Source organism: Clarias gariepinus, chromosome 3 (genome assembly GCF_024256425.1).
Source record: "Clarias gariepinus isolate MV-2021 ecotype Netherlands chromosome 3, CGAR_prim_01v2, whole genome shotgun sequence".
Lineage (NCBI taxonomy): Eukaryota > Metazoa > Chordata > Actinopteri > Siluriformes > Clariidae > Clarias > Clarias gariepinus.
In genome coordinates this window covers 27,136,025-27,147,500 of record NC_071102.1, presented here as the reverse complement: position 1 = coordinate 27,147,500, position 11,476 = coordinate 27,136,025, and the positions used below count along the sequence as shown (strand labels likewise).

Here is an 11,476-nt window from a genome sequence, read left to right as displayed (position 1 = left end):
TTATTAAATCAATTCACACTATCTTCTGCAGCGCTACATCTCTATATTTCAGTTCGCTTGCTACTTGTTTTGGTTTTGCTTCAAACTGCATAGAATAAAAGAAAACAAAAGGGAATGAAAAAATAAAGTTGGATAAGGAGTGTGTAAGGCTGAAAAACGGTCTCTTCGTTCACTAGACAGAAATGCAGAGAGAGAAAAATGGCACGCTAATCTTTGCCAAACACATGTAGAATCACAGAGCATGGTGCTGGCACTAAATAAATTACTAGGCAATTTGTGTATCGTACACATCGTTTATTTAGTTTCTTTTTTTTTTTTTATCTCATGCTCTCACCTGCCTAAACAAATCACATTAAGGTGGAGAATGTAGTAAGGATCGATTCAAACAGAATAAGGGCTGCACAGGTTGAGTACTGGGTACTAAGTCTTTGAAGAGAGTACAATCAAGTGAACTAAACTTTAGCTAGAATAATGCCCTTGTAATCAAGATTTAGGACTAATGGATGAGATTTGGGACTTACCTTCTGGCTTGGGTCTCTTTGCCAGAGGTGCAGCGCTCCGTGAAAGGCGTGTGCCAAAATCCTGGAGCCATCGGGTGCCATTTGACAGCCAAAGAAGCCTAGTGTGTTTCCTCCCACCTCTCCCACACGCACCTGGAGACAAGGCCAAACAACAGGCTGTTAAAAGCCTGCAAGTTTCACAAAACTTGTTTTATTTTTGGAAAGCCTGAACATTCTGTCTTGGTTGTAATTCATCTAACAGACAGAGTGCCAGTCCATTTTTTTTCTCTTGACTTGGTCAGAAAGTCAATAAACAGTAAAATCTTTTAGGCCTCCATCATGTCAAAAAGTGTCTTACAAGTACAAGTCTTATGAAAGGTTCTCAAGGAAAAAAAAAAGCTTGTCTCAGAACTCCATCACAGAAAATCATTTCAAGATTCTGCCAATTTATTCCCATCTGTGGCCAATTAAGGAGGCAGAAAGCCTTTCCACAGTGCATTCTGTTTGCCAATACATGGCAGAGTGCGCATGGTGAATGAATCTCACTGCCCCTCGTGAATCCGCTACTTACAGAGGCCACTATTTACCAGCTGTGGATCTCGGCCAATCAGAGCAGACATCTACAGCTGTGCTCCATCTTAGTTTAGTCCTGTATTATCAAAGAAGATTACAAAGTGCACAATCAGGACTCCAAATAAATCAAACCGACAGGCCAAAGCACAAATTATGCAAAAGCTGAGGCTATTAAGGGTGCAAGGAAAAAAAAAATCTGTTAATGCCGTCCTGAACACTTACTATGCACCATGTTACATTAAAACAAATGAAGAACTCAAACCAAGACGCATGATTAGAAAGCCGGCTTGGTTGTACGCTCCGTGAATTGGAATATAAGCTAATGTCCTGAGATGTAGCAAAGCTATAAATATCACCGCCGTATTGTACTGTAAAAACAAAAAGAACAGTGTGTCCTCTATCTGTCTGGTGTCTAACACACTTAATACCTCAGATTAATAGAGAAAGCTAGGTGTGCTGCAGAGCAGTACTAACATCATATAAAACAATATAATTAGTTATGATCACAGCATCAAGGGTACCATGGCTCCATTAATGCAGACAGGCTGCGATTTGCATTTAAGAAGAAATTCTAGACACAAAAAAGGAGCAGGGATAAAAGACAAGTTACATAATTGAATTAGATTCTGCAAAAGTGTGGTTTCTTCTGGGAATCATTTAATGCCACATGCAATAGTCCAGAGTGCGTTAAGTCTGTAGCTGTTAAAAAAAATAAATAAAAAAATGGACCTCCTTTTGACCTTGTCTACGTGATGGGACTGATCTACATTTACATTTATTCATTGGATAGACACATTTATGCAAAGCAGCTTACAATTGATCTGAGCGGATGAAGGTTAAAAGCTTTGCTTAAGAGGTCAACAGTGCAGCTTGGTGGAGCTGGGATTTAAACTTGCAACCTTCAGTTGGCTAAAACCACTGACCCACTTTAGTCCTGTGTATGGTATGGTGTAAAAAAAAAAAAAAAAAAAAAAAACATTTGTCATAGAAATTAAAATAAAGTTTCATAAACTACACTGATCGTAAGTCATTTGCTAGCTTGTCAGATATATACATACAGTGGTGTGAAAAAGTGTTTGCCTTACTGATTTCTTTTTTTTTTGCATGTTTGTCACACAAATGTTTTTGATCATTAAACAAATTTAAATATTAGTAACACAAAGTAAACACATCATGCAGTTTTTAAATGAAGGTTTTTATTATTAAGGCTCAGAGGGCTAAGGCACCGAGTTACAGACCGGAAGATCGGCGGTTCAATCCCTAGCTCCACCAGGTTGCCACTGTTGGGCCCTTGAGCAAGGCCCTTAACCCTATCTGCTTCAGGGGTGCTGTATCATTACTGACCCTGCGCTCTGACCTCAGTTACGCTGGGATATGCGAAGAAGGAATTTTACTGTGCTGTACTGTATATGCGACAAATAAAGGCTTAAAAAAAAGTGTAATTTCTCTAGCCACACCCACGCCTAATTACTGCCTACCTGTTTGCAATCAAGAATATTTAATTTAGTTTGATGCTCTGAAACATTAAAGGGTAACAAACATGCAAAAATACTTTTACACCACTGTGTGATATTATTATATTAACACATTAACACCGAACTATCATCTCTATACCATACCAGTAAACTAATGACAGAATCATTTATGTCTGTCTGGTCTGATCCCGTGGAAAAGCAAAGCCAATGCAGCACCAAAAAATAAATACATAAATAAATAATGCTGGTCACAACAGAAAGGCACCAGATCACAGAGTGCACTACAGCCTGCCAGTGCACGGCTCCAGCAGGCAAAAAGCCCAGGACCATTAACTTGGCCTGTAAACTCCTTAGATCCCAATCTAATCGAGCGCTCATGAAATAGTGCCGGACAAAGAAGTGCGATCATCATTGGCCTCCTTCAGTAACCCACCGCATCAGAAGGATCTGCTGCTAACGTCTCGGTGCCAGACAACGCAGCACACTCCAGAAGGTCCTTTGAAACCATGCCCAGACGGGCCAGAGCTGCCCAGGTGGAACGAGGGGAACTTGCACAACACTGGGCAAAATGCTATGGCTGTTGTACAGTTACTGCTGATTGGTGTATATACTGTATAAAAAACAAAATTTATATAAACACCCTTTATGAAAGTGCTGAGCTGAAAAGCAGCTCCAAATGAACACCACACCAAAGATTGAAGCAGATGGGCTACAACACCACAAAGTTCTGCTCCTGACAGACAGAAATCTGATGCTACAGAGGAAACGGTGATTAAAACTTCCTGTTTTGTGTAATATACTGAACATTTCATTACATACACTATATGCAACAACCTCCACATTTTCCATAAAGCCTTTCGATATTCCTAGTGAACGTTTGACTTTCTAATGCATGCCTTTACAAGTGCTATCTTGACACAAGGTCAAATTAAAGTGCTTTCCCTGTGAGTGACGAAGACATCTGCAAGCCACTCTGGAGCTGCACAACATTAACCAGAATGATATAGATTACTGTCCACTTTGCCTAGCATATATTACACCAAGCCTGCAAGCAAACCATATAAACATCCTCAGTTACAGAGAAAACAACAATGTGGATCTGTGACGCATAATTTACCTCTGAGCACACAACAACGGGAAGGAGAAATCAACGCAGTACATGGAAGGAAATGAAAGTGGAATATGTTTCAATTTAATCTGTGTGTCATAATCACAATCCTAATCAGTGCTACTTAACGGGCATTTAAAACGCCATACAGTGGTACAGGGGGATTTGGTGTGCGCAAGATGATCCCAGCTGTGCTATTAGTCAGGTTAACAACCTAGACCTAGCAGAGCTCATTTCTGCCTCAGAGTGGAGTTATAACGCTTTACCATCCTCTGATCACCGCTCTGCTCTGATCCATCTGGACTAATGACGAATTAACATGCCGCAGTGACATGTCCTCAGTATGTTCCCGCCACACCGTAACCACTGCATTAACTGCCAGGGTGACTTATTAGCAGGAGCTACTTTACTCAGCAGCCCGTCTGGCCACCCCACTGCTAGCCAGCTCGCTGCTAAATGTGTTCATTTAGGATAATTATTATGGAGGACGCTTTGCTTTTTAAATGTGCTAATCAGCCATGAATTCTGGCCATTTCCTGGTCAAGCCTCTACTCACAAGTTCAAGGTTCTAGATAAAACAAACCCGAGGGCAGGCTGTGACAAATCATGACGTATGTTCATAATGCTATACAGGTAATATTACGAAATTTCAACAATTGACAAACTAGTTTTAAAATCCAGTCAAAAAACATACTGACACCCAACAATTATGACGATTTCTGATGATGGAAAGTGCATTAAGATGACATGTCATGATAGAAATGTCTTATATTACCTAACCTTACAAAGCCTGACTTAAAAAAAAAAAATTATCTGAATCCTCCTAAGCACTTAAGACATTTTCGTAATTACAACCGTTTGTCATGAGACTCGGCTTAAAGAGACAGGCGTAACATAATCTCAGCCTTTAAGCAGTCCAGCTGTGTGTGAAACTGTGGAAATGTCTCACTGGAACAAGGAAGGATGTAAAAACAGACATCGACTTTTATCTGGAGGCTGGCAGACTGTCTGTTCAAAGGCTCTCAGCTGCATTTGATAAACCAGTTCACAACACACTTCACGTAATATGCTGTTTATGATGATAAACAAAAGGCATACAGGATGTGCTTGGATGTATGGGGTGATGCAAGTGTGTGAGACTTTCCATCAAACTGTGCAGCAACTCTACTCAGAAATTTAGACGTTTCTCTAGAGGTTTTCTTCCACGACTTGTCGGCAGCAAAGAAGTACTCGGAATATAAATAGTAATTTATTGGACAAATACAAAGGTGATTCCTGAAGAGGGACTTCTAAATGTATGGTTTGATCTTGCCACTTTGCAATCAGTTGAAACATTACACATTCTAATATGGGACTTAAAGAATAAACAACAAAAAATATTTAAAGGAAACTGGTTTTGAAAAAAACTGACTACGATGTAGCTGCACTGTCCACTCCTTTTTTATATATAAATAATAAAAGTTCAAATATCTCACATCACATCAAAATGGTATACACTGTGATGTCATTCCTGTTTGACAAAAGGCATTTGTGGAAAGAACCAATTAGCGGCTTCTTGTGTTACACTCCAGCTGTGCACTCAGCACCTTGTCAGTTTAGAAATAAAAAATTCAAAAAGAGACTCATCATTTGCTTCTACTTTGCTTCAGAAAGACATCACCTGTCATCAGCTCTCAGCCAGATGGAAAAGAATCCGACCTTTACTCCAGCTGTGATTCAGAAAGGACAAGAAGATCGGCAGATGTTCTCCAGCTGATAGAGCGGGTGGATGACAGCGGATGAGCTGGCTTGACTCCTACCACATACTCGCGTACTATTTGCACTACTTCACACTATCTGCTGTGCACTCTGAAGACCTCAGTGACTGACAGGGAGGATAGCCAGAGGACACATCGATAGGGGACGTAGGTAAAACAGTGACCTTGTGGTAGGGTCGAAACGGTCATGCCGCTCTATCTGAAACAGTGTCAGAAAAGAAAGTGTGGTGTGGTGTGGTGTGGGTGGAGTCCCTCACACACACTGGACACCAGGAAATGATCTGGAAGAGGTTGATAATGAAAGAGTAATGAGGAAACTAAGGATGAGTAAGACAAATGGTTTATTTGCAACAGAAATGATCCCGGATGTCATCTTGATGACTCCTATATTGATGCATTTTAAGACGAGTAATTAAAAACACTGATACAGTAAGGAGGACAGCCAGAGCGAATGTCTGGAGGCAAATCAGAATCAAAAACAGGATTTCTTTATCAGAAAAACAAAAACGGGTAGGAAAGACGAAACTCACCTGCTCCACCCACACACCTGACTCCTCCTCTGGCCCCCAAAGTATCATGGTCTTGTCCATAGAGGCAGAAAGCAGACTCAAAGGCTGTTCCAGTGTACCACCTGCAGGGGGAGACAAACAGCAAAACAAAGTCACACAAATTAAAATAGAAACTGCAGTTGTTATTACTAACTGTAAAATCTTGAAACCTTTGATAAATGAAGGCTGCCAGTGAATCCCGTACACCCAGTTCTCGTGGCCAGCTAATACCGTCTCAAGACTCACTGCGTACACTGGTGGACAGAAAGATGGATTAAATCGCAGTGAAACGACACTCAGCGACGGACATCGGCAACATTAAGGAAATAATAAGAGCAGCCCTTACTTTTCCCCTTCGTCTCAAACACGTCCTCCTTCATCCTAATGGTTCCTTCAGCAGCCTCCTCTGCATGCGTGTCGCACTTAACCACCAGCCTCCACACTCGGATCAGACAATCCTGAGAGCAACTGGCCAAAAGTAACTCCCCCTCTGAAAGAAAACACACACAGACACACACTCGTATTAGTCTAGGCACCAGAGAATCTGTAAATGCTTCATGAATTATGAAGAGTATCAATTTGGATAGAGAGCACTGAGGGAGGAAAATTTTATATTCAGAGCCCCATTGCAGTACTACACTTTGACATGAAGAGTTTGTTTATTTATGAGTCTCCTGATATTCAGGTGTTTGAAAGAAACCAAAAACCTTGATACACAGGTTCTTAACCTTGGGCATATATAGATGGGGTTGCAGGAGATTTTTACTGATTGTTAAATTAAAATGGCTAAATTATTATTAATAGTAAAATGTTATTAACCTTTAGTAATGTTAATTTTTTTTTATACCAGACTGTGGCAGCATCAAGTCCGCCATGCTATAGAAAATCAAATAAGCATAATTTCAATCATGTCAATTGTGGTTTCTCACTAATGCTAATATTTTAAATTGACTCTCTTTAGCTTTGATTACAGCTCACAATGTTGAGGCCAGCTCATGTGTGAAAATTATTCCTCAGGCTCCTAAAAACACAGATTTTTTCACAATCTGAATTCTGAAATATGGCAATATGATTTAGGGACGAATACACTGATCCACAGATGTGATGACCAGAATGACCAGGTTATCAGCTGACTTTATTTTATTGCATCGTAACTGAGCTGCCTTTTTTCTAAATTAATCTCACTACAAAGTGGTTTCCTTATGGCCACACTGCTGTTTAGTCCCAATCCTGTGATGCTCATCACTGTGTCCATGTGGAAATGATCTTACGTTCATTTTTATGCATAGCTGTGATTTCTAATATCTTTTTTTTTTTTACAATTCAACAAACTGATCTCCCCTCGCAGTCAGTTGATGGTTCAGCACAGCCATACTAGATTTTAATTGTGTTGGATGCTTTTTAACCCAGTTCCTGTAATTGTCAAGGTTTTTATTTGCTTGTTTGTTTGAAACACCAGCTTTTTTATTTGCAGGCAGTATATATGTGCCACCACCTGTTTAACTGAGATCCTACAAAGTGTGATATCTCAGGAGTAAGTATTTAAATATTTGGATTAAATTGTAAGCGACAAATGAACTGCTGAGATTTAAAAAAATAAAAAAAAAATAATAATAATCCACCGATAATATTTTTAAGGAATACAAGTTAGCAATATGAAGTTTTTTGTGTAGCCTCCAAAAATTATTTCATGCAACACATGGTGGTTTTGATTTCACACCAGAACTAGACTGAAAATTTCAAACTTTTAAATTTGACCTGTCCTTAGTATTTTATGAAATCATTTAATTTACAGACCATGGTAAGCTACAATAAACTGATAGCTCCAGGTATATAAGGAAAGAAGCCACCTTTGGACAATTACTTGATCAACATTCAAGCAAGTGGAAAATTGAGTGTGATTTTTGATCAAACCATTCTACTGTCAGGGTCAACAGAACCACCAGAGTAACCTCTTACCTTTTGCTGCCCATTCCACACCACGGACCCAGTCCTCATGGCCTTGAAGTACGAGCACTTTCTGAAACTGAAAGCAAATGAAAGTTCATAAACATCTAATACAGCTTAAATAAAACTGGGTCCTAACTCTGATATCCATTTCTTGATAAGGACGCAGGCTTGAAACTGATGGATTCTTAAAATGACATCAGGACTGCCAGGAAACAGCATGAATGAGCATTGTGTTTCTTTAGTGATAATATGCAGTCTAAGGGTGTTTTCACATTAGGCACGATTAATTTGTACCATGCACAAGACTGATTGCTCCCACTCCCCAATTCCCCACTGGCCAGCTTTCACATTAGTTTTGTTCTCCATTCTTGATTACACTTGTATATTTACACTACTTGGTTTGTGTGCCGCCATTAAACACAAGCAAAGAAAAGAATGATAAGGTTAACATTCCCGCTATGCCTAATAATATTGATATTTTAAAAAGAAAAAAGAAAAAGAAAAAAAAAAACGTCAAATGAGTGACACTTTCACATGCCTTCCTACTTTATCAGCTACTGCTGCATAGGGCAGAAGACAAGATTGGAACGTGTACAAAATTTTAGATTGGTGTGCACATCAGAGACAGACGTCACTAATTTCGCATCTAAACAACAACCTACTTCTGTTCTTAGGTAGCATATCTGATTTGATACGGGCCTGAGTACACTGTACCGTGTCCGAGACCACCTTTTCAAGCAGACTCGAATAGAGTTCCCAAGCCTGGAATGATTGTGTTCTTACTGACCAAAATGAACCAAAAGTTGTACATACCTGTCCACTGATCTGCACAAAAAGATGGACTTTGCTGTCATCCCCACCACATGCCAGGATGGGAACTAAATGAGCAATAAGAAAATGAGAATTAGTTTTAAAAAATGGATGTGTATCATGGTGAACCGTAAATATAGCTTTAAGGGGTTGGATAATAGTTCTATTAGAAAGGTAACGCATAAAGATTTTAACAGGACATCCAGTCAAACCGGGGAAATTAAGACAAATGGCATGAAGGAGAAAGCTACCTGATGCATGGCGGCATGCTCAGCTTACCTCTGCTGCTTGGCAACAGTGCCAAGGAGACATCCATCATGAAGCCGCTCCCAAAAGATAACGTCTGGAGGCATTCAGCTAGCGGAGGTCATAAACACACCATGGATAAGAATGAACTCAAGCAGCTGTGATGAATTTTTAAAAGACTAGTTTTGATTATGATATTAAAACTAGTCTCAGACATGAAATCGGATTTTCCTGTCTCACCTGAATGCATGACGCATATGTTATCTTTTCAACTGTTACTTTGTGAACATCTCGATTTCTATTAAATGTTTCTAATATAGAAAAAAACAAGGTGAAAAAATAATCCACTTTGTATATATCTGACTCTGTCGATGGATATGATAGCAGCACAACTGCCAGGCTGCTCCAGTTTGGTCTGAAACCCATAACTGCTCAGCTCAATTACAAGTCATTTTGGAAAAATGCATCTGGCAAATGTATAAATGTAAATGTGCTCAGTTGTGTTGTGCTGCTGCTGTGAACATGGCCTGGAGCGTGAGAACAAAAACAGCAAGGCATATTTGATCAAAGCATTCAGCTTCGTTACACTAAACATGCTAATGCATGTCACAGCCAATCAAATATTTAGTGCCTTCCCGGTGCAGGTACTTATAAACAAAGTCCCTGCTTAATTCATTCATACAGTATGCATTTGAAGGAAGTGCCCAGTACTTGAAAGAAATATCATCAAGAACATCACTGTAATCTACTTCTGCCTTAAATGGTCTGCCATTCCCTTTACAGATCCTGTCACCTCATCTTCTTTACTATGAGACATAATTCTTGTGGAGTTTTAAGACGCATGTTGCATTAGTCAGGTCAGCTCCCCAGAAACAGGTTTCCCAGCAGAACACTGCCCAGACTATCATGCTGCCTCTGTCAGTTTGTCTTCTTCACAAAGCGCACCCTTGTGTCCTCTCTTCCAATCAACTGATCAAAATAATTTTTTTGTAAATAACCAATTACAGGTAGTCCCTGACTTACGAACAAGTTCCACCCTGGGAGCACGTGGGTCTGATTTGTTTTTAAGTTCGACAATGTCATTCTTATACGCTTTTGACACGAATATACAATGTAAACCAAACCAATCCACTTGACTTAATCTGTCGCCTTTCCCCACACTGCCATCATATGGCCAAAAACGGTAATCATGCCCAAGGAAATAAATCTCACATATGACATACAACAGTGTTGTCTCTGCGCATTTAAATTGTGAGGGGAATTCTGGATGCCATTTTGTCTCAAAGCTGTTTTCCACTGTATTGGACTGTGAGCTTTACAGGACATCCATTTTTTATCATCGTGTTTCAGGACTGATTCACTGAAAATGGTGAGGCCGACTAATTTCTCTCACACACCCAATACACACATGTACTATATATCGAAATTTTATACATTCACTTACATACTAAAATATTGTATATGATTGCAAATATTGGAATCTGGTGCACTACAGTGTCTATTTTTGTACAATTCACGTGAGCTACTTCCATGATTAAACAAAAAGTAGAACCGTGCTCCATTTATATCTGCGGAAATTCATAACTCCAGTGTTCGTAATTCCTGTAGTGGCCAATTTCGATCCAAGGTCAATCAATTGAATCAACCCTGGTGCTATATGTGCCATTTCAGCATGCAGCAGTGTCATTTAATTAATAAATTTTAATAAAATCTGTGTTGCTTTTTAAACTAGACTGAAGGGAAAGTTTTCTTTGCAATTTCAGAACTTTAAATCCAGTTCCAAATCCATAGCCATCCGTGACCAGGAGTCCAAATGAGCAAAACTGTCCATGATCTCAAGGAGGAAGTGGTGGCCTAATTGCTTTCCTATCAATTACAGCAAAGCCTATTTGGGTGTCTGTAAGCTTACTTAGGGAGAAGAGGGCTAAAAGTGCTTTCCTCCAAGTCTGACACATTGCCTCTTGACATTGCATGAGCACCAGTTCAAAAAGATCCAGTCAGTTGGTTTCACATGTCTCAGAGGATAGCCTTCACACTCTTTGGTCAGTAGTTGTTGTGTGATTGCCTGATAGGTTGGCATTACCCTATATAAAAAAATTAAAAATAAAAAACAGGGAACTTCTGTCCTGCCATTTCCACACTCTGAAGTAGCTGCCAGTTATTATGTTATGTTATCTGATATGTTTTATAAATCTTAGTTAAAATGTATATGTTTTAAATATACTTTTAGGACATAATACTAAATTAAACTTGGCATTAAACAAAAGCATCATCAAATTGAAAAACCTAATAGTTCCTCATTGTATTTTTTTGAAAGTCTTAATGCAGAACTATTTGGTTTTGCAGGCAATTTATTAGCTCAATTATACAGTGTATCATGATGCGTATTGCATACCAAACAAACATCACAACACATTATTCGTGTCATATGGGAAAAGTTCTGCTTCCTGTACATCAAGTACTGAGGAAAAATTATTTTATGGAATCTTCAGGGTCCAAAAAAAATTAT

General features: G+C 39.2%; 1 protein-coding gene across 1 annotated transcript in view; it reads right to left on the bottom strand.

Moving 5' to 3' along the window:
• The window catches only part of elp2 (elongator acetyltransferase complex subunit 2), a 35,166-nt gene that overhangs the window by 18,398 nt on the left and 5,292 nt on the right, over positions 1-11,476 (bottom strand). Inside the window, exons 5-11 of the mRNA XM_053491860.1 lie at positions 9,001-9,078; positions 8,725-8,789; positions 7,921-7,987; positions 6,308-6,451; positions 6,132-6,215; positions 5,944-6,044; positions 522-653 (exon numbers count right to left, since the gene is read on the bottom strand). Of these exons, the coding sequence (XP_053347835.1) occupies positions 522-653; positions 5,944-6,044; positions 6,132-6,215; positions 6,308-6,451; positions 7,921-7,987; positions 8,725-8,789; positions 9,001-9,078 (671 nt within the window). The remainder of the gene's footprint in view (positions 1-521; positions 654-5,943; positions 6,045-6,131; positions 6,216-6,307; positions 6,452-7,920; positions 7,988-8,724; positions 8,790-9,000; positions 9,079-11,476) is intronic.